Raw genomic sequence first — 23,079 nt, forward strand, 5'->3', positions numbered from 1 at the left:
CAACAAGCCCGCATTAAATTGAAACAACAAAAACCCCCCCCCCCCCCCCACCCGAAATATTTTTTTAGCTCACCATGAGCTCACCAAGCTTTCCGTGCTTGGTTAATGAGTGAACCACTCAGAAACTTACTTCATTTGCAACTTCATTTTCATTTTTTATTTTTGAAAAGAAATTCGGCTGTGATGAGCCATTATGTTTTATGTTTTCTAATTTCTCTGACCCTTTCCTATGAATTGTGAATATGATGAAGGCTTAGTCTGATAATATAGTGCTGTATTTTTCTAGCATAGCTATAGTGTCACTGCATGATACAGTGGTTTGCTATCTTATTCAATAACAAACTAATCCATATACCACTTTAAATACCTTAAAAGTATGACATTTGAAGTATGCTTTTCCTGTTTTGACTTGATCAAAGTGAAATGTTGTGTTACGTCAGTAGACCTGGTACTTGAAACAGTGGACAGCCATAACTGTGCTATCCACGGTGCTGCCCATAATTTGGAGCACATCAAACAACAGGGCAAACTGATGAAAGTGCTACCCACGGTTTCTGTCTCACCTACTCAACTCTGTCATCATAATGTGAACACAGATATAGACAATAAATACAGGAGTAAGTTGTGTTACACTAAAACTTTGTTTATGGACACTGAGTTTCAATTTCATATAATTTGCACATCATGAAATATATTTCTCTGTTGATTTTATTCAACCATTTACAAATGTAAAACTGTTTTACCTATAGGCTATTCAAAAACAGGAGTAGGGGCACCTGGGTGGCTCGGTCGGTTAAGCGTCTGACTTCGGCTCAGGTCATGATCTCACGGTCCGTGGGTTCGAGCCCCATGTCGGGCTCTGTGCTGACAGCCCAGAGCCTGGAGCCTGTTTCAGATTCTGTGTCTTCCTCTCTCTGTGACCCTCCCCCATGCATGCTCTGTCTCTCTCTGTCTCAAAAATAAATAAACGTTAAAAAAAAAAAATTTTTTTTAAAAAATAATAAAAAAACAAAAAACAAAAAACAGGAGTAGTTTGCTTGCTCCTACTATAGAGTCATGCTAAACTACCTCATCTTTACCGGTGACTTTTTCTCCCTGTGAATTCCCTAGCTCAGTAAATGGTATCACTATCTATCCAGTCAACCATTCCTAAAATCTAGTCATTATAACATCCTTTGGATTCCCTAAGTTCTAACAGTTCTGCCTCTTTGAATCAGCCCTCTCCTCTTTTCTCTGCTGCAAACATGCCAGTTCAAGGTTTTATTACCCCTTGAAATCTTCTTACTCTTCTGTAACAGATGTTCTTTCCCCCAGCATTTCCCCTCTTAACCAGTTTTTACATGCTGCTAGAGTACTCTGTTTAAAAGGTGAATCTGATCATTTCACTTGTTAGATATATTTTTTTCAGTAGCTCTCCAACACATCTAGCAGGGTTCCCAAACTCAAATGAAGAAACTATATGATTAAAGAGGGTTAAAGTGGTAAGCTTTTGACACCAGTGCAATTTTTTCCTCACATACTAAATTGAAAGGAATATTTTTTAAAATTAATTTATTTTGAGGAAGAGAGAGATGGAGAACAAACAGAGGAGGGGCAGAGAGAGAGAGAGAGGGAGAGAGAGAAACACAAACAGACTCTGCACTGTCAATGCACAGCTCGATGTGGGGCTTGAACTCACGAACCATGAGAAGTTGACCTGAACCAAGATAAAGAGTCAGATGCTTAACTGACTGAGCCACCTAGGCACCCAAGGAATATTTTTTATTTTCATAAAGATGTATGTTTCCTCTCACTTTTCTTAAAAATTGTCTGTTTTTCATTTTCTCTCTTTTGATAAAAGACAAAGGTTAGAAAAATATCTCTCTACTATAATAAGAATAGCAATGAAAGCATGATGAATGGCAACTAACACTGGGCCTCAAGGTGAAGATACAACACGAAATGAGGAGACTATGGCAGACTAGAGGGTATGTGCCTAACCTACAACAGGAGTTCCCTACTGCACTCCAACCGTTTTTGCCGTGTAGGAATGTGGACCCAGGGAAGCCAGATTTGGGGACTTTTAAAAGAATCCAGCAATTAGATTTTTATCTACAGATAGCTGGCCCTTGAACGACATGGAAAATGGTGGCATGGACCTCCCACACAATTGAAAATCCACATATAACTTTTGATTCTCTGCAAAGCTTAACTACTAATAACCTGTTGACTGGAATCCTGACCAAGAGTAGTTAATTAACATATTTTTTAAATTTTATTTTGAGAGAGAGAGCGCGAGTGAGTGGGGAGAAGTAGAGAAAGAGGGAGACAGAGAATCCTAAGCAGGCTCCGCAGCTATCAGCATAGAGCCCAACATGGGGCTTGAACCCATGAACTGTAAGATCATGACCTGAGCCGAAACCAAGAGTCACATGCTTAACCCCACTTGGCTCAGTTCGTGATCCCAGGGTTGTGGGATGGAGCCCTGCCTTGGGCTCCACACTGAGCATGGTTGCCTACTTAAGATTCTCTCTCTCTCACCCCATCTCCCCCGCTCACGCGCACATGCTCTCTCTCTCTCTCTCAAATAAATTTTAAAAAAGAAAACCGTAAGAGAAAATACACTTACAGTGCTGTACTGTATTAATTGAAAAAACATTCACATATAAGTGGACCTGTGTGTGATTCAAACCTCTGTTGTGCAAGGGTCATCTGGACTTAAGATTGTTAATGGTTTTTGGAATTGTAAGATCCAGGGCCTCCAACAATGACATCATGGCTCTGTATCTTTCTGTCCAGGGCAGAGAACTGAGGGTTAGGGAGGCTAAGAGACATGCCCAAGTTCACACATTGAGTTAGGGGTAGTGTCAGATCTAGAATCTTGATTTCCTAACTCCTCTGCAAGTGTTCTCTTCATTATACCAGGCCAGCTCCAATTTGTTAATGAAAAAAAAACATATCTGTACACATACACAAACACACATACCTATACACACATGCACACAGAAATGAGCTAACTTCAAGGATTCACTCACGTAAATAGGTTAGTGGAAAACTCTTCCCTTTGTAACATTTTTATTACTAAAGTCTAGGTCCTCATCTCTTCATTCCTGTACTACTGAGACCATTTCTTAGTTGGCCTCCCTACTACTAGACTCTGTGCTCTCCAGTCTTTTCTACATGCTACAACCAGATTAATCCTTTTAGATTAGTAAAAAGATACTGCATTGATTATATCATTCTTCTCAAGATCTACTACTTGAACTGACTATCCTATCATGTCTAAACTCGGCTGAGCTTTCAAAAGTCATAGAAATCTGTTACCTTTCTTATATTTCTCTCTCTGAAATACATCTTCCTTTGATAATCACTGACCCTGAAATATTCTTTGTCAGTGATAACACCAGTATACCTTTGTTCATGTTATTCCTCCTCCTAGAGTAACTTTTTTCCTCTGTTCTTATTCATTCTCCATTGTCTAGCTCATGAAGGCTACTTCAGACCTCTTATTTCTCTGGATACCTGTTACTTCTTGGACTCCTATAACACATTCACTAATACAGTTTTAGTCACTCAGTGTTTCATATTTCTTGTTGGCATTCAGTAATACTTGTTTGTTCAAGTCATAGAGTCACTGCAGACTTAGGTCAGTCTTCTTAATTAACAGCATTATCCTATAGTGATTATAGTCATGTTTATAATAGAGCTTGCAAACCAGCAGCCAACGGGCCAAATATACTTTGCAGATGGGTTTTGTTAGAGAAGTTTTAGAAATTGGAATTAGTCAACATTTAAATAACATGAAATTTCTGATAGAAATCTATTTTGCAAATTTTTTTGAAACATTAAAAATTTAAGATCCCTGAGCCTGTATTCCTATTGGTGACAGTTAACGATAGTGTCCTTAGGCAAGGTGTGGGGTCTCCAGTTCAGTACTTCTTCCTATTATTTTAAATCCTACAAATTTCACTCAGTACTCTATCTGGAAGATATTTTTTAACCTGTTCATTTGTACTTTATTTTTTAGTTTATTATTTTTTTTTAATTTGAGTATACCTCTTTCATCTGGCAACTATCTTTTAATTTTCTGTATTTATAGATTTGATTCTGCTTTTTGTTTATCTGTTTTGTTTGTTTTAGATTCCACATGGAATCATATTGTATTTGTCTTTCTTAGTCTGATTTAACTCACCTAGCATTATACCCTCTGGGTCCATCCATGTTGTCACAAATGGCAAGATGTCCTTTTTTATGGTTGCGTAATACTCCTGTGTGTGTGTGTGTGTGTGTGTGTGTGTGTGTGTGTGTGTGGTGGGTATGTGTACATTGCATCTTCCTTATCCATTCGTCTGCTGACGAACACTCAGGTTTCTTCTGTATCTTGACCATTGTAAATAATGCTGATTAAATATAGGGGTGCATATATCTTTTCAGTTAATGTTTTTGTATTCTTTGGGTAAATACCCAGTAGTAGAGTTATTGGATTATACAGTAATTCTATTTTTAACTTTTTGAGGAACCTCCATACTGTTTTCCACAGTGGCTGTACCAATTTACATTCCCCCTTGCAGTGCATGAGGGCTCCTTTTTCTCTATATCTTTGCCAACACTTTTTATTTCTTGTCTTTTGATTTTAGCCATTCTGACATTTAGCCAAGATGACAGCCATCTTTTCATGTGTCTGTTGGCCATCTGTATGTCTTCTTTGGAGATGCGTGTTTGTATCTTCTGCCCAGTTTTTCATTGGATTATTTGTTTTTTTGGTGTTGAGTTATATGAGTTCTTTATGTATTATGTATTTTGGATATTAAACCCTTGTCCTATATATTATTTGCAAATATTTTCTCCCACTTAGTAGGTTGTCTTTTTATTTTGTTGATGATTTCCTTTGCTGTGTAAAAGCTTTTTTGTACGTGTGTGTATGTACACGTATGTATGTGCATGTATGTATGTAGTCTTCATTTCTTTGAAGAGACGTATGTAGAAAAATATTGCTGTGGTTAATGTCAGAAATATTACTCCCCATGCTGTCTTGTAGGACTTTTGTGGTTTCAGGTTTCATGGTTAGGTCTTTAATCAATTTTTAATTTATTTTTGTGTATGGAGTTAGAGAGTGCTCTAGTTTCATTCTTTTGCATGTAGCTGTCCAGTTTTCCCAGCACTATTTATTGAGAAGACTGTTTTTTTTCCTCATTTTATGTTCTTTCCTCTTTTGTCATACATTAATTGGCTATATATGTATATAATATATATAATATAAAACATATAATATTAACTGACCATATTGTGGGTTTATTTCTGAGCTTTCTATTCTTTTCCATTGATCCATTTTTATGCCAGCACCATACTGTTTTGATTAATACAGCTTTGTAGTATATCGTAAAATCTGGGATTATGATACTTCCATCTTTGTTCTTCCTCAAGATTACTTTGGCTCTTCAGAGTCTTTAGTTCCATACTAATTTTAGGATTCTTTGTTCTAGTTATGTAAAAAATGTTATTGGTATTTTGATAGGGAATACATTTAATCTGAAGATTGTTTTGGATAGTATGGATATTTTAACAGCATTAATTCTTCCAATCCATGAACATGGACTATCTTTCCAATTGTTTGTGTGATCTTCAATGTCTTCCATCAGTGTTTTATAGTTTTCAGAGTACAGATCTTTTACTTCCTTGGTTAAGTTTTATTCCTGGGTATTTTGTTGTCTTCGGTGCAATTGTAAATGGAATTGTTTTCTTAATTTATTTTTCATTCTGTTTGGTTATTAGTGTATAGAAAAGATACCAATTTCTTGTTATTAATTTTGTGTTTTGCTACTCTACTGAATTCATTTATTACTTCTGTTACTTTTTTGGTAGGGTCTTTAAGGTTTTTTTATGTATAGTATGTCGTCTGTGAATACTGACAGTTTAACTTCTCCCTTACCAAAATGGATGCTTCTTCTATTTTTCTTGTCTGATTACTGTGGCCAAGACTTACAGTACTATGTTGAATAAAAATGATGAGAGTGTACATCCTTGTCTTGTTCTTAACCTTAGAGGGAAAGCTCTCAATTTTTCACCATTAGATATGATGTTAACTGTAGGTTTTTCATATGGCCTTTATTAAGTTGAAGTATGTTCTCTCTAACCCCACTTTGTTTAGAGTTTTTATCACGAGCAGATGTTAAATTTTGTCATGTTTTTCTGCATCTGTTGAGATTTTCATATGATTTTTATCTTCGTTTTGTTGTTGTGGCATATGGCCCTTACAGGTATTTGAATTTGTGATCTCTGAGATTTCTGTTATAACTTTTGAATTGCCAAAGAGTTAATTGTATTCATTTGGCCATCAATCATGGTTTAATCTGCAGTTGATCAGAATGATACAAGGAATTAGAGAAATAGAGGATAGAATCTCTCCTCTTTCATAAATTAATTCTGTAGTATAGCCTTTAGCAAGTTACTTAAGCTCTTTAAGCTCTCATTTTATCTGTATCCTTAAAATATTATCATTATTATTGAATAAGAACCAGATAATAGATTTCAAATAAAAATGGAAGGGGGAAAAAGCTCATTTCATAAAGAACTAATACAATTCATAATAAGGAATCCTTCACACTCAGTTACTTAATAAAGGCTGACCAACCCCCAGACCCAGATCTATTGTATTTTTTTCCCTTTTTTGTGTGTGTGGGGGGATGCCCTTGAGCATTAAATACACTTACTAGGGAAAATGATGGTATGGTATTTTTTAAAAAGTCATCAAAGTGCAATAGGCTGCTAGATTGTTTCTAAAAAAATTATTTTCTTGTACATATTAGAAAGCATTTTCTAACATATAAGGATTATATAAAATTATTTAAAATAATTATATCAAATGAATTACATAGAATTACATAATTTTAAAGTATTTAAAGCAACAGTTTAAATTTAAAATTATGTAAAAAAGAATTACACAAAATTATAAAAATAATTTCAAGTAACTAGTAAGTTCCCCTTTTTTATGTGTGGGGATTTTGTTTTTATAGTCAGGAAAAGAAAAAAACAGGAATCATTGTACTTTAACAAAAAATTGCTTTCAAAGCTGTGAGAAGCTTACACCAAGATTATTTTTAACAAGAAATTTGTCAGGAATGAAAAACTGTTTCCTTTAGTTCTTATAAAAAATATTCCATTTTGAAGATTCCTCCAGTAGCTCCATTATAAAAGATGACACTGATCCTTATAAAGAAGCAAAGCTTACACTGAAATACTTATTTTACAGAAATATAGATGTTAGTTTATCTTTAACAACAAAATTATAATAATGACAGGACTTTTATATGAGCTGATTAACTTAATTTCCTTTTAGTTGCAAGAATGCGTTTTTGGGAAGGGTAGTGTGAAGCTCCAAGAAAGAATAACTGTATTGTGTCACATTTCTGGCTTTTATGTGGTTTGTATAAAACATCATCAGTCAGATCAGAAACACAGGACTATCCTATTAGGCAATACAGAAAGTGACAAATAATGCAAGCAGTGACAGTTTTGCTTTTGAAAAGCTTAACCTCTAACTGTAAGATAATAACATAAAAGAAATGAGTAACAGAAACAGATAAGGATATAGTTTGGATTCTTGAAAGAGAAAACGCAGAGACCAAAGAATTTAAATAAGAGAATAGATCATATTTACCTTTTAAGCACCTAATAAAACTTCTTAAGAATATACAAGCGTTCATTACTTACAGTGATCTGGAAAATTTTTCTTGGAATTTATTTTTCTATTTAATAGTTAATGAAAGCTGGAGTATGTATCCAGCATTGGTACTGCCCTTGAGATACTATGGCAGAGACTGCTCCTGGTACATCTCATTGTGATTTCCTTCCTTCCTTCCTTCCTACCTTCCTTCCTTCCTTCCTTCCTTCTCTCTTTTCTTCCCTTCCCTCTTCCTTCCTTCCTCTCTTCCTCTCTTTTCTTTTCTGTCTTGCACACATTCACATATATAGACAGTTGTTAGCTCATAAAACTACCTAACACGGTTGGGTTATAAATTAATTTTTGAAGAATTTACATCTACATAAAGCAAAATATAGGTACTCCTTGCTTTGCACAGTTCTGATATGCATGAAATATGAATGAGTTTCATATAACCTGGTACTGTGAAGATTGCCTGTTCACTGGAAAGAGCCTAGACATTGAAGACACATGTGTCTGGATTTATCCCACCTTTGGCACTTATCTTTCTGGGCAAGTTATTCAGCTTCCAGATACAACTTTCTCCATTAAAATATGGACAATAACAATAACACCTATTTCACAAGGTAGTTACAAATATTGATGAAATAATAACTATATAAATTTTAATTTCTATTCCCAAAGGTGAACATACATTTTTTGGGAAACTATCTTGTGTTCAGATGAAAAAGCAGTCAAAGGATCTAATGCTGTTGGTTGTGTTATTTTAACCAAATCAGTATACCGAATATCAAATTATTATAGCAGATTGTGCTTTCCAAAGATGGCCACAACAATATGTCTTTCCCCACACATATTTTTCAAGAACTTGCCATTCCCCATTGAGAGCTGGGGAGTTCTCTTCCTGTTTAAAATGAGCATGCTTGTGACTCACTTGTAACCAATAGAATGCACCATAAGTGTTCTATCATTTCCTAGGCCTGATAGTAAAAAATGTTGCTTCCATACTGTTTGTGGAAATGCTGACCTGCTTGGAGCCCTGAAAGTCTGACCCTGTAGCTACCATTCTGTGGGGGAGCCAGGCCATCTGGAGGAGCCTCGGGTCTCAGGTTGGCATTCATAACCTCCCAAGTCCTTTCAGTCCAGTCACCAGAACCATCAAATGATTCAGATGATGCCAGCCCCTGCTATTTAGTCACTCTCGGAGACACACCCCTATCTTTTGAGACTCTTCACTGAGGCCCCAGACCTTGTGGAACAGAGACAAACCATCCTCAGTGTGCCCTTTATGAATTCCTGGTTCACAGAATCTGTGAGTTCAATAAAATGGCTTTTGTTTTATGCCATGAAGTTTGAGGGGGTGGGGGGGTTGTTAATGTAACAATAATAATTGGAACAGTTATAAAACCTGAAAGATACATTGTTTCAGTAAGAAATGGGTTGCTGTTAAAACTTTCTAAAGTGGGAACTACCTGATGAATAAATGTTTACTGGGTTTTTCTTTTCATTTTAAACAAAGATGGCCTAACAGAGAATTTTGTCTAGTAAATAGCATTTCCCTGTGGTTTATTTAATTGTCTTTTACTTGACATTGATTCCCTTGAAGAAATATTTGCTGCCAGAAAAGAAATATGCATGTTTAAACAGTTTAAACAGTTTTATTATTGCTTTATGGTAAACTTTACCTGTTTGGCTAATAAAAACTGTCAATACTCTTAGTAAGGATAGTTACCACTAACATTTGTGTATTTTTAAAAAAATTTTTTTGTTTATTTATTTTTGAGAGAGAGAGACAGAGACAGAGAGAGAGAGACAGAGGCAGAGCATGAGCAGGGGAGGGGCAGAGAGAGAGGGAGACACAGAATCCGAAGCAGGTTCCAGGCTCTGAGCTATCAGCACAGAGCCTGACATGGGGCTTGAACCCACAGACTGTGAGGTCATGACCTGAGCCAAAGTCAGATGCTTAACCAACTAAGCCACCCAGCCACACCAAAATTTGTGTATTTTTTTTCTCAAAGCACAATAGCCTAATAAAACCTGATAGGAACAAAGGAATATCTATATTCATCTTTCCAAATTAAAATTTAGTAGTTATCCTTAATACCAATTTTAATGTTGATCTTATAATAATAACCTCATATTAGTATATTTGGCAAAATTATTTTGAATTTGTGTCTTTCCTATCACTTTTTGGGGGACTGTGGATTTCTACATTTATTATCACCAAATAATAAAATAATACTTTGTTGTACATTTACCAAGGGATTTCAGTTATAGGGCTGTTATTATGATTTTCTAAAATATAATTGTCATAATAATGGTACTTTTTATTAAGGCTATTACCATGCAGAAGATAATCAGTATTGTAGTAACATTTGGATGGGCTGTGCTTTAAAGTTTTTGTGTGTGTTTGTAAATATAAATAACTGCATATATATACACATGTATATACATATGTGTACATCTATATACACATACACACACACACAAGGTGCTTCTAGAAGAATGCACAAGAAAATGTTAACATTGATTGCTTCTGGGAGTGAACTGGGATATGTGAAGGTAATTCCCACCCAAAATAAAATCGAAAGTAAGGGGGAACAAAAAGTTTTTCTAACTGTGATAACTGTGGTATCTATATTCATGTTTGTATCTTTGGCACTTAGTGCAGCGTTTGGTGCTAGGTCAGCCTTTAGTTCATATCATTGAACAAAAAGAAGCTTGAGGTTATCTTGTTAATGTGTTATTCACTTGATCCACAGCATTCATGACCTGATACATTATGATATTTTTCACTGAAAGAGCTAATATTCTTTGTCTTTTCTCACATAATTTCTCATTTTTCTAAGAAGGCTATTTATGTATCTGTACTAGTCTAGGTCTAATCAGAAGACAGACCACATAATGTTAAATTTATATGTATATATAAATATCCTGACAAGAAACATGAAGTATATACATCATACAACATAGCTTGTTATTTACAGAGCATTTTAGTACATACAGCAGGGTTGCACCACAGGAGAGGAACTCTGAAATTACAACACTAAAAGCTTATGTAGGGTTGCTGGCACATCTGTCATCCAAGATACACACACACACGCACACACACAGACACACACACACACAGTCTATAATCTGGAATTAAACAAATCATTCCTACTGAAGGGGAAAAGTATCTCTAGTGTTATTACCCTAAATGTAAGCTAAAAACAAACCTCTGGAAAGAAGAGGGGGATTTTTTTTTTTTTTTATGTTCCTAGAATGTCTCCAGAGAAGGAGACTTATTATAGCTTATCAATTTCCCTTGCTCAGAAGGCCCTAGTAGTAAGGAATGTCAAGAAATCCAGGGAGAATGGTCTTCCATTACACAGAAATGTAAACAGGAGACATTTAATGTAAAAAATATTAAGCAATAATAGGATAGTAACTTTAAAAGTATATAACAAATCTGATGGGTAACCTTGAGCTACGAGAGTACATCCAAGGAAGGACAAACTTCCTCGGAAGGTGAGTTCTCATTAAGATATAATTAAGATCACTGCATTGCCCAGGCCAGAGGTAGCCCACAGTCACTAGGCCTGCAGGAACAACTCTTTGGAGAGCATGCAAGCTGAGGTTGATGAGTGGGCCCCAGACAGTAGGGCATGCAGAGGAAGTTGGGGTGCCCCAGCAGGTACTGCTAGAACTGGGCTAGAGAAGCCCCTTTCTACAGGAACCCAGCACACTTCTTTGTACAGTTTGGACCAGAGCGGCTCTGGGCATCCAGCCCCACAGGGTTTCCAGCGTGTATATTTCCAGGGCTGAAGAGATGGTGTGGGAAGCAGTGACTTGGGCTGGGATGCAAACGAGTTGTCTGGGGCTCTTGTACAGAGTTCTCCTGCCTCAGTTGAGAGCTGGAGAAAAAGTATGGTGAAAGCTATGACTTGCAGATGTGTGGCACTGGAGAAAATTATGAAGACTGAGCATGAAGGAGAGCACTTCCTCTTCAGTACTATCCATTGTCCTCTACAGACATACCTTGTATCTTGCCATCTGGCAAAGGGAGAATATTTAAAGGGCCAGGATTCATTTTTACAGATCAGGCAGTGAGGGTGAATTTGGAGCTGAGAGACATAAGTTCATAACTGACCTAATGTCTCTTCATCCTGTTGCTTAAATTTTCTTTCAAATTTATGGTGCATCATAGCTTTAACACCATTTAAGTAAGGGCATTGTCATACTTTCTGATTTATTTAGTTCTTATCTAAATCGTCTTTTGTTTTATCTTGACTCTAAATTTTCATTATGCTTTCTGTAGCAGTATCCTGGGAAAATATTTCTTTTGTGGGTTCATAAATAATAGTTTAGACAGTATCATTTTCTAAAGATTTTTTAGAAAAGATTTTTAATATATACCTATGTTTAACTCACCTGTCACATTTATGATTACTTGTGTAGGTATCATTTTTTCTTTTTGGCATTTTATTCAGAAAAGCTAGTGTTGCCTAAAAATTTATAAATTTCAGTGTACATTATCTCTTCCTTGTTATTTATTAGATTACTAAGTGAAACTATTTGCTTTGCACCGATCTTAATGAAATATACTTCTTTATATGTTTCTCCAGCTAAAGAAAGTTCCTTTTCTGTAGGTCTTTTATGTCAGTCTTCCATCCAATTCTCTATTATTACAAAGCGTTGTAAACAGGGTCTTTCCTTCTTTCTCTTTGTTTGATTAGTGACAGCTTTAAGTATATTCTGATGGAGAATCTTGCTCAAGACTGCTTGTAAGTCAGAGTGTTTAGCCCCAAACACTTCTCTCTATCTATGTTATGTAGATAGCCTTCGGAAATTCCCATACACTTAGGCAGAATTTCCTCTTATATTATCTGCCCCTTGTCTGACCTTCCTTCCCTGTCAGGCATATCTTAGAGTCTAGGACAGAGCCTGGAGGCATGATATCATTTACTCTTGAATGTTAAGTGCCAGGAACCAAAGCATTGTAGGCAGATACTTAAGTATTATCCTGGAGGAGTAGAAGGTCACAGCTAAAATAGTTAAGTCTAGGGGCGCCTGGGTGGCGCAGTCGGTTAAGCATCCGACTTCAGCCAGGTCACGATCTCGCGGTCCGTGAGTTCGAGCCCCGCGTCAGGCTCTGGGCTGATGGCTCGGAGCCTGGAGCCTGTTTCCGATTCTCTGTCTCCCTCTCTCTCTGCCCCTCCCCCGTTCATGCTCTGTCTCTCTCTGTCCCAAAAATAAATAAAAAAAAAAAAATTAAAAAAAAAAATAAAATAAAATAGTTAAGTCTAAGATCAATGTGTTAATCTAAGGGGCTGAGTGGAGTGTAAGGGATAAATTAGATGGGGCCTGAACAAAACTGGGAAATACAGGATAGAACATTGTTCTGTAAGAATCTTGGTGGTAGAATATTGATACTGTGAGAACTCTGGTTTGCAGGCACATGCTAGGTATAAGAAGTTAGAGCAGAGCATATATATTTCATGTGGTTATTTGTATGTTTACAGAGTTTCTCTTCTGTTAAGGACTCAATGAGCTTACCTGTACAGGAGTGAAGTTTGAAAGTATATAGTTTCCACTTTCCAGCATCTTCTGGAACTCATGTGTCCAGAGAGCATCCCGGTAGTTCTTCACACAGAAGCTGTTTGTAATGACAGATTGCACATTTTTACCAACATCATTTTGGTATAATTCTTGGGTTTCTTTAAATTCTTTGACAAATGCCATCAGACTTTGTTGATTTATCTACATTGATTTTCTAAGTTGGCTTATAATATTTTGGGTGTTGAACTACTATTGGGTATAGTATTTTAAATCATTCTGTTAGGGAATAGTTGAGAAAAAGAAATCGCCCTCATATTTTTCTGGGTCATTTCTGCGACAAGGCATTAAGCCTGGATCTCAGTGTAAATCCCTATCTAATTTTAAAAAGCCAATGTATTAACTTTTTATCAATTATGTTATATGCTAAAGCTATAATTGATAGTTATAAAACATGAAAATAATTCTTGAACTCTAAGTGAAAAGGTTTTAGGCATAGTGTGAAATAAAATTTTACAAACTATTTCTTGCTTTTATCCATGATGGCTTAATATTATAGTTGTGAAGATCATCTGTCAGACTCTTGACCCTCTAATCAAACGTGACAAGTTAGACTACATTGTTTCTGGTTTAAACTAAAATAGACTTTAACATCATTTAAGAATGAATGAAAAGTGATTGCTCATAAAGTTTTTATCTGATTTCTGAAATAATTAGAATGAGAAGAACACTTAGAAATGTTATTTTTAGGATAGTTCATCTTAATAAAAATATTAATTATGGTGGTTTGTACCATAATTTATAATAAAAGATGCAAGCACAAGTAACTCAGAAAGTAAGGTAGATTTTCAGGATTTGTGAAGTTTCTACTATAGAGAACAGTGTGAGTATCTTAGAAGAATTTCCTGTGCTACAAGAATTTTCCTTTAGTATAATAAATAAGCTAAATAAATTTCCCTCTAGTATAATATCTTAGTGTCTTAGTATCTTAGGGTATCTCAGAAGAATTAGCATCTTAGTATCTTAGAGTATCTTAGAAGAATTAGTATCTTAGTGTCTTAGAGTATCTTAGAAGAATTTCCTGTGCTATAAGAATTTCCCTCTAGTATAATAAATAAGCTAAATAAATTTCCCTCTACTATAATAAATAAGCTAAATAAATTTCCCTCTAGTATAGTAAATAAGCTAAAAGAGTTTTATTAACCCAGGACTATAAAACTAGCAAAATGAAAAAAGCAGAAGAGATAGGGTGATCTTGGTTCTAACATTGAAGGTGCAGAGAGAGGAGAAGGCCAAGAACAAATGTTCAGAGACTGGTGTTTTGAAGTCAGTAGAAACTATTCCAAAAAAAGAAAAAAAGTCTGTTGCTTCAAAGATATCAAATAAGAGGACTGAGAAAAATCCACTGGATTTGTCATGATATCATTTAAGACCTTTGCCTGAGTAGTTTTGATAGAATTTAAGAGGACTTGGTTAGATTGTGGTTTTAAGAGTGATGAAATGGTTAGAAGTAGGAGATGCAGAATTAATGACCAAAGTCAACTTTGCTTACCTCTTTGAAGATGTTATGTTTCTTTTCACAAGGCAGGCTAGACCATCTACTGTCATATAGGAAATAAATTACTTTTAAGAAAAAGTATTAATATTTCTTAGTAGTAGAACCTCCCGTGAAAATTATCATTCTTGACTCACTGTCCACCCCCCCCCCCCCCCGGCACTCCCACCAGCCAAAAGCTGACAAATTTTTCATTAGAAGAGTTTCAGTGTCTTAATGGTAAGGATTCATTGCTGAGATTTACTGTCATGGTTTGAGGGAGTCCAAAAATAACACCCTCTGTTCCTTACCCAAGTTCAGAATCACTGGAGACATAAGCAAATGAGTTCTCTGATGGAATTCAAAATAACTGCTTTAAAATTGGTGAAGGCTTATTTGTATAGTTACAAAGGAACTGCTAATACTCCAGGGCTGAATTAGATGTATTTGCTAATGTTGTCACTGGTGTAGCTGGACACCCAAAGGTATGGAGGAACAGAGAGTTCTTGCCATTCTAAAAAATCAGGAACCCAGAAGGGGCTGAGTTATACATATCCATTTCTTCTTTCTCAACTTATTAATCATATACATTACTTCTTTCTTAGAGAACAGAGGTAATGGTGGGCAGTTGCCAAGGGAGTACGCAGAAAGGACCAGAAGTGTCAGTGTAGTAGAAATTTTTCCATAAGGAAGCTTGAGGCCAGTGGGAAAGGGGTTGCAACCCCAATCATTTTATTCTCCAATATGCTTTTATTTTATTTTTGTAATGTTTTATTTATTTTTGAGAGAGAGGGGGACAGAGTGCGAGCAGGGAAGGGGCAGAGAGAGAGGGAGACAGAATCTGAAGAAGCTGGTTTCAGGCTCTGAGCTGTCAGTACAGAGCTTGTCGCAGGGCTAGAGCCCGCAAACCCTGAGATCATGACCTGAACTGATGTCAGACGCTTAACCGACTGAGCCACCCAGGCTCCCCTCCAACATGCTCTTTTAAAATTGATGTATATTTGGGGTGCATGGGTGGCTCAGTTGGTTAAGTGTCTGACTCTTGGTTTCAGCTCAGGTCATGATCTCATGGTTTGTGAGTTGGAGCCCCTCATCCAGTTCTGTGCTGACAGTGGGGAGCCTGCTTCGGATTCTCTCTCTCTCCCTCTCTCCCCAACTTGTGCTCTGTCTCTCTGTCTCTCTCAAAAATAAATAAACGTTAAAAAAATAAAATGCTTAAAATCATAATAATGTGTAGTAATTCTCTTTGACAGCTTTAGTTGTCTCTGGATGAAGAATTTAATGAACTTTCCTAAAAAGATCTCACATCATTAATAGGCATGTAATTATTCCCATGGAGAGACTGAATGATTTTTTGTCAATAAGAAATCTTTTAAAAGTAGGATGATCTATGTAGGTTTTAGTTATATATTTTATATTCTTTAATGCTTCAGTTGACTTCATTGATCTTAAAATATAAGACACTATATACTTCAAATCATATGGAGTACATAGTAGGTGCTTAACAGGTCACATTTATCTTCCCTTTGCTATTGGTACACTTTGGTTCTTCAGCATGTCATACAAAGGATGGTAACTAGACAGCTTTGTACAAGTAAGTAATTCATTCCTTTGTTTACTCAATTAACAAATATTTACTGGATACCTCCTATGTATCAAGTGATAGGTATAGTGCAATGACTATAATTAACAAGATGCCCCATACAGTATAGTGGGGAGCATATGTTAACAATTAAAAAATATAATTAAAAATTATCAGGGGCGCTTGGGTGGCCCTCTTGGTTGAGTGTCCGACTTCAGCTCTGGTCATGATCTCACGGTTTGTGAGTTCAAGCCCCGCATCGGGCTCTGTGCTGACAGCTCAGCCTGGAGCCTGCTTCAGATTCTGTGTCTCCCTCTCTCTCTCTGCCCCTCCTCCACTTGTGCTCTGCCTCTCTCTGTCTCTCAAAAATAAATAAATAAATGTAAAAAAAATTAAAAAAAAAATTTAACCTGGGGCGCCATGGTGGCTCAGTCGGTTAAGTGTCTGACTTTGGCTCTGGTCATGATCTCGCAGTCTGTGAGTTTGTGCCCTGCACGCCAGGCTCTGTGCTGACAGCTCAGAGCCTGGAGCCTGCTTCAGATTCTGTGTCTCCTTCTATCTCTGACCCTTCCCCACTTGCTCTTTCTCTCTCTCAAAAAAGTAAATGAACATTAAAAAAAATTAAAACAAAAATCCTGTGAAGGATGGATATAGCGATTGAGAATGAACCCGTAGGGTTAAGGAAGAGGACACTTAGGTGGAATGGGCAAGAAGGTCTCTAGGGTGGTAACATCCAGATTGAGACTCGATGAGGAGAGCATGTCAGGTAAAGAGCTTTGGGAATGGGATAAAGGGAAGGAAAGAATTAAAAAAGACCCAGATGCCAATATAGAGTATGAATAACTCTTAACTGCTTTTTATTACTTGTTTACTGATAGTTTTGATAGATTGCTATAATTTGACCAACATAAGTCTTACTTTTTTCCTCAGTGTTGGGATAATTGCTTTTCATTGCTTTTAATAATATGAACTTAGATATTATATGTTATTCATACTTTATTTCAGGAAAATCACCTTAATATGCGCTTAATAAGTTTGAACAAGAATATCTAAGATATGATTCACTACAACTTTCTTTTTAGCTTATAGAAGAGAAGAGATAATATACAAATATACGGTTTTCTTTAGACTAAAAATCAATTTCTCAAAACTGCTTAGTCCCTCTTAAGAAAGTAAATATTAATCTTGGATGTGAAGTCCAAGGTTGTCAAGGTTGTACGAGGTGTCACTAGACCGTGTTAGTATTATTAGATATAAAATTTAAGTTTACTTTTTCTTGGGTTGGCAGGGAAAATAAATTATCTTTCATTTCATAATAGGGTGTTTCATCATATTTTTAGAATTGTCATCAGCTGGCAATGTACAAAAGTCTATTAAAATGTACACCTTACTTTGAAGTAAGAAAATGCCTGAAATTCTAGTACTGTAGCAGCAATGCTGGAGGTCCTTGGTATCCCATTAGGGTGTCTATGAAGTCAGTACCGTTTGCATAATGCTATCAAGACATTATTTGTCTTTTTCACTCTGTTGACATTTCCCTTAACAATAGTACAAAAGCAATTATGGGTACAAAATTGTGGGTGCTTTCAAGTATATGTGAATCAGGGTAGTAGCAGCACCAAACTAGTATTAGTACTAGTAGTATTCTTCACCATGACATACTTAGAGTAAAATATATGTACATATACACACACACACACACACACACACACACACACACACACACACCCACACACCAGTTTCACGTAAGAATACCCATGATGAAGCAGGAAAAAATGTTTAAAAAAAATCCCAGTCTCCTTAACACACTTAAAAAATATTCTGTGTAATGGAAGGTGCTCATAAAACACTTTCATTGCATTGCAAAGTCTGATGGCTGTTTTGAAGAGAAGCACTTGTGCAGTTGTTTGAGTTATGAGCTGACCAAGGTACCTTTTTCCATGGAAAAACATTTTTTATTTGAAAGAACTGAAAGACAAACTGGTTTTTCATATTTGGAAGACGTTTTCTCACAAATGAATGAAGTTCATTTTTCACTTAAGAAAAACAACTGACAGTATTTGTTGCTGGTAGTAAAATTGAAGTTTGTAAGAGAAGATTAGAATTTTGGAAAACTTGGGGGCACCTGGGTGGCTCAGTCAGTTAAGCATCTGACTTCGGCTCAGGTCATGATCTTGTGGTTCCTGGGTTCAAGCCCCCTATCGGGCTCTGTGCTGACAGCTCAGAGCCTGAAGCCTGCTTTGGATTCTGTGTCTCCCTCTCTCTGTGTCCCTCCCCCACTCATGCTCTGTCTCTCTCAAAAATAAACATAAAAAAAAAGGATTTTGAAAAACTTGTATACCTTCAGCTTGACATTTCACCAGTATTTACAAAGTGTCTTTTAGTAAGATTAGTGATGATACTAACAAATGTGATCTTTTGAAATAGTACAATGAAATGTGTCAATATTTGGAAGATAACTCCATGACCTAATTTTTTAAATGACCAATGCACTGATGATAAATATCTCACCTGCATGAAGGATTCAAATTGCAAGAGATCAGTGGTTTTGAATGTAAGAATTGGAAGCATTTATTAAAATTGTTTCAGATTTCTCATGGCAACCAACCTTTAAAAAACTACCACTTTTCAAGGTTTGGTATGGTATCAAAGACTATCCAAGATTATCTGAAAAGGCTATTAAAATACTGTTCTGATCTTCCAACTATGTATATATGTAAGGCTGAATTTTTTTCATCTACTCAACCCAAGCGACAAATTATAGAAGATTGAGTACAGAAGCAGATATGAGAATCCAGTTATCTTCTATTAAGGCAGATTTATAGAGATTTGTAAAAATGTAGAATAATATACCACTCTTTTCAGTGAGTTTTTTGTTTTTGTAATATATTTTATATTAAAATAATAATTTTAACAAGTAATAGTTTTATAATATTAGGTTTAAGTAAATTACTAAAATAAATCCTAAAAAGTCCCAGTTTTAATTATTAGTATGTTAAATGTCAATAGAAATAATTGGTGTAAATTAAAGCCCTTTAAGAATCTGAATTTTTAATAGTGTAAAGAGATTTTGACAATCTGTGGTGTAGCAGAATCTACATATAATTTAGTATGAGAGCACAGCTTTATAATCCAAAATGTACATGTTTTGGCTTCAAGCAGTGCTTTGGTTTGAAGTGTTTTTCAAATGGCAGTGTTAAAGTAGGTTTTATAGTCATCAGCTTTGTATTATTTTAAGTCACTTTTTTTTTAATGTTTGTTTATTTTTGAGAGAGAAAGAGAACGTGAGTGGGAGAGGGGTACAGAGTAAGGGAGACGCAGAATCTGAAGCAGGCTCCAAGCTCTGAGCTGTCAGCAAAGAACCCAATGCAGTGCTCAAACCCGCGTACTGGGAGATCATGGCCTGAGTTGAAGTTGGATGCTTAACGACTGAGCCACCCAGGTGCTCCTAAGTCACATTATTTGAAACTTTTCTAAACCTTCGTTTTCATTTTATGTCTTTAAAATATAGCAGAGGAAGCCAAAAATGAAACAAGATATTATTTGCAAAGCTATATAATTTTTTTGTGGATGTTCAGTTTTTTTTCAATTAATCATGGCTGGTTTCCTGAACAAGCTAACTATGGAATAAGAATCCCGAGAAAAATGTTCTGTGATAACCTGTATTATTCCTGAATATTCCTGGTATCTTAATGGATACAGATTGAATATTTCATATCCAAGTTAAATGGGTACATTTGATTTAAAAAATTTGTAATAGTATAGTCAATTGCCATTTTGTAATGTATGTGGGAGTTAATTTGCAATAATGAGGGCCTGTTGCCTGTTAGTGATAACTGCCATGAAACATGATGATCATATGTTAGTGAGATTTCTGATTTCTCTTTTTTTCTATACGCAGATAATCTCAGTGATACCTTGAAGAAGTTGAAGATAACAGCTGTTGACAGAACTGAGGATAGTTTAGAAGGATGCTTGGATTGTCTGCTTCAAGCCCTGGCCCAAAATAGTAAGTTTCATTATGTTTCGAATGCCAAACAAAAAAGTCAAATCAGCAGTCATTCAGAAATTGGTATGTAGTTTAGCACATAACTTGCATTCACATAACTTGAGTTCTTTTGAATCTTATCCCAGAATACTGGGGTTGTTTCACATATTCCCCCCACCTACCCCCCCCCCCCCCCAACCCCCCCACCTCACCCCCACCCCCCCGCCGCTCTCAAAGTACTGAAAGCCAACTTGGTAGGCAGAAGAAAGGAGGAATTGATTGGTGGTGATGACATTAATATCAGCCCCAGAGAGAGACCATTATTTCATTCCTAACAGATAAGCAACATAGTTGTTTTTTCTTCTTAACTCCTACCTTTGTTCTTTGAACAAGACTTCTGTGCATTTGTGGGGAGACTGGGGAGGAGAAGCAGAGGGGAGCTTAAAACACCTAAAAATTTTTTCTGAGATCTTATGGTCACCTTTTTATTTTTATTTTATTGTTATTATTATTATTTATTATTTTGAGAGAGAGAGAGAGAGAGAGAGAGAGTATGAGCAGGGAAGGGGCAGAGAGAGAGGGAGAGAGAATCCCAAGCAGGCTCTACACTGTCAGTGCCAAGGCTGATACAGGGCTCGAACTCACGAAACCTTGAGATTATGACCTGAGCCGAAATCAAGAGTAGGATGCTTGATAACTGAGCCACTCAGGTGGTTCCTTTTTAATAAAAGTCAACTTTTTAATAATTTTATTTTAAAATAATGTAAAATAATGTTTATGCTTAGATTTAATTGGAAAGAGCCGTAAGTCATCCAAAAATCCCTTAAACCTGAAGTAAGACTTGATCTTTGATGCTGTAGTAAATAATAACAGGGATAAAAATTATACAGCTCTTCATTGGCTAACATATTGTTGCACTTGATCCATCATATTTCCATTCATTAATTTTTGTAGTATCACAGAAAACAGGTACAGAATGATTTTTATCTGCTCCCTTAATTCTGCTTTGTCCTGCTATGGCTTGTGCTGTACTAGTTTTTAATTACACCATTATCTTATTCTAGGACTAATTATGTAGCTGTCAAAGAATTCAGGAGAAAGTATGTAGTGTTAGAGTTTTAATTTCAAATACTCAGAGATGTTTGTATTATTTCTTTTTTACTTTATTTTTTAGTGTACTATGCTTAGAAAATCTAAGATGATTGCAGTACTCTCCATCAAAAAGCACATTTTTAAAATGTTTGTTTATTTTAAAAGGGGGGAGGGGCAGAGAGAGAGGGGGGAAGAGAGAATCTCAAGCAGGCACCACACTGTCTGCACAGAGCGAGATGTGGGTCTTGAACTCACGAACCTGAGCTGAAGTCAAACACTCAACCGACTGAGCCAACCAGGGGCTCCTCGAAAAGCACATTTTAAAGGTAGCTTGGAAAATTCTTTTTTAGTAGTTCTCTTTGCTTTTGAGATTGTAACTCTGTCCAGCTATTTAATCTTAGAGATAACAGAGAAAGGGTTTGAAACAAGGAGTTCAATAAGAGCAAGGTTCACCATGGTAAAGAGAAACAACAGAAAAGCAGAGTGTCTAAGGCTGTGCCGTCCATTGTACTGGATATATGTGGCTATTTAAATTTAATAATTTAAAAGTAATTTCCTTAGTCTTACTTTTCAATAGCCATATTTGGCTAGTGATTACTTTATTGAAGATCACACATATAAGCCATCTCCACGATTACAGGAAATTCTTTTGGATAGCATAGGTCTAGAGGTCTAGAAAGAACCTGATTTTTAAACATGCCTGTATAGGCAGATTTACATAATCATGTGATTAAGCCTAAATAAATTGAATATCTCAAGCCCATTTTTTTGGGAAGAGTTGTTTTATTATACTCTTGTTTTCGGTGGCCTTTTTTTTTTTTTTTTTCCCTGTTTAATGAAAGAATTTTCTAGATGGACCATTTGTTCAGGAACTGAAGGATATGGAGGCAGTGTTCTTGCTTATATGTAGAGGATTGTTAAGTCCTGTCCTGGAAAGACTAATGACAGAGAAGTGAAGATGAAATGAAATGAAATGAAATGAAATGAAATGAAATGAAATGAAATGAAATGAAATGAAATGAAAAATGAAATGAAAAAAGGAAGCAAAAGTTTATAACTTTTTGAAGAATAGATTTAAGGAATACAAGTATATAATTGTTGGATTAAATTTCAGATCCATTGCAGACTTACTCGTTGAACCCACTGATTGAAAATAGCTTTGAAATTGTATATTATAGTGTTAAGGCCAAATAGCCACAAGGTGTTAATAAACCAACAAATGCTACCAGTTTAACTCTTGACTCCCCAAGAAGGGAGCAAAGGAATATGTCTTTTTGAGACTCTGTAACAAAATTCATGTGTCCTTACCTCTAAGACTATTGACACTAAAGAATTTGACACAGGAAGACAGAGTTCGTGGAAATGTTCAGTCTATGACTTAAGAGTGATATCTGTCATTGATTGAGTGCCTCCTGTGTATTCAACACTGGACTTGGGACTATATCTGTTATTTAATCTTTCCTATAGTCCCATGAAGACAAATTATCATCACCATGTAAAGGAAAAGGAATAGACTTTATAAGGTTACTTCCCTTGCTCTGACAGAATTTAGCATTTGGATTTGAACTCTTAGTTTGGATTTATTTTGAACTACCAAATAAAAAAATTACATTCTGAGTAAAGTGTGGCTTTTTGCTGAGTGTATAGAGTACAAACTTGTTTCCAAAAGCTAGGTTTTAATATTGTGTCTTGAATTTTTGCTTTTT

General features: G+C 35.9%; 1 protein-coding gene across 3 annotated transcripts in view; it reads left to right on the forward strand.

Moving 5' to 3' along the window:
• The window catches only part of RAP1GDS1 (Rap1 GTPase-GDP dissociation stimulator 1), a 166,410-nt gene that overhangs the window by 8,862 nt on the left and 134,469 nt on the right, over positions 1 to 23,079 (forward strand). For all 3 annotated transcript variants that reach the window (XM_049630899.1, XM_049630900.1, XM_049630902.1), the window contains exon 2: positions 20,195 to 20,302. In XM_049630899.1, the coding sequence (XP_049486856.1) occupies positions 20,195 to 20,302 (108 nt within the window). The remainder of the gene's footprint in view (positions 1 to 20,194; positions 20,303 to 23,079) is intronic.

The sequence above is a fragment of the Panthera uncia genome, chromosome B1 (assembly GCF_023721935.1).
Source record: "Panthera uncia isolate 11264 chromosome B1, Puncia_PCG_1.0, whole genome shotgun sequence".
NCBI lineage: Eukaryota > Metazoa > Chordata > Mammalia > Carnivora > Felidae > Panthera > Panthera uncia.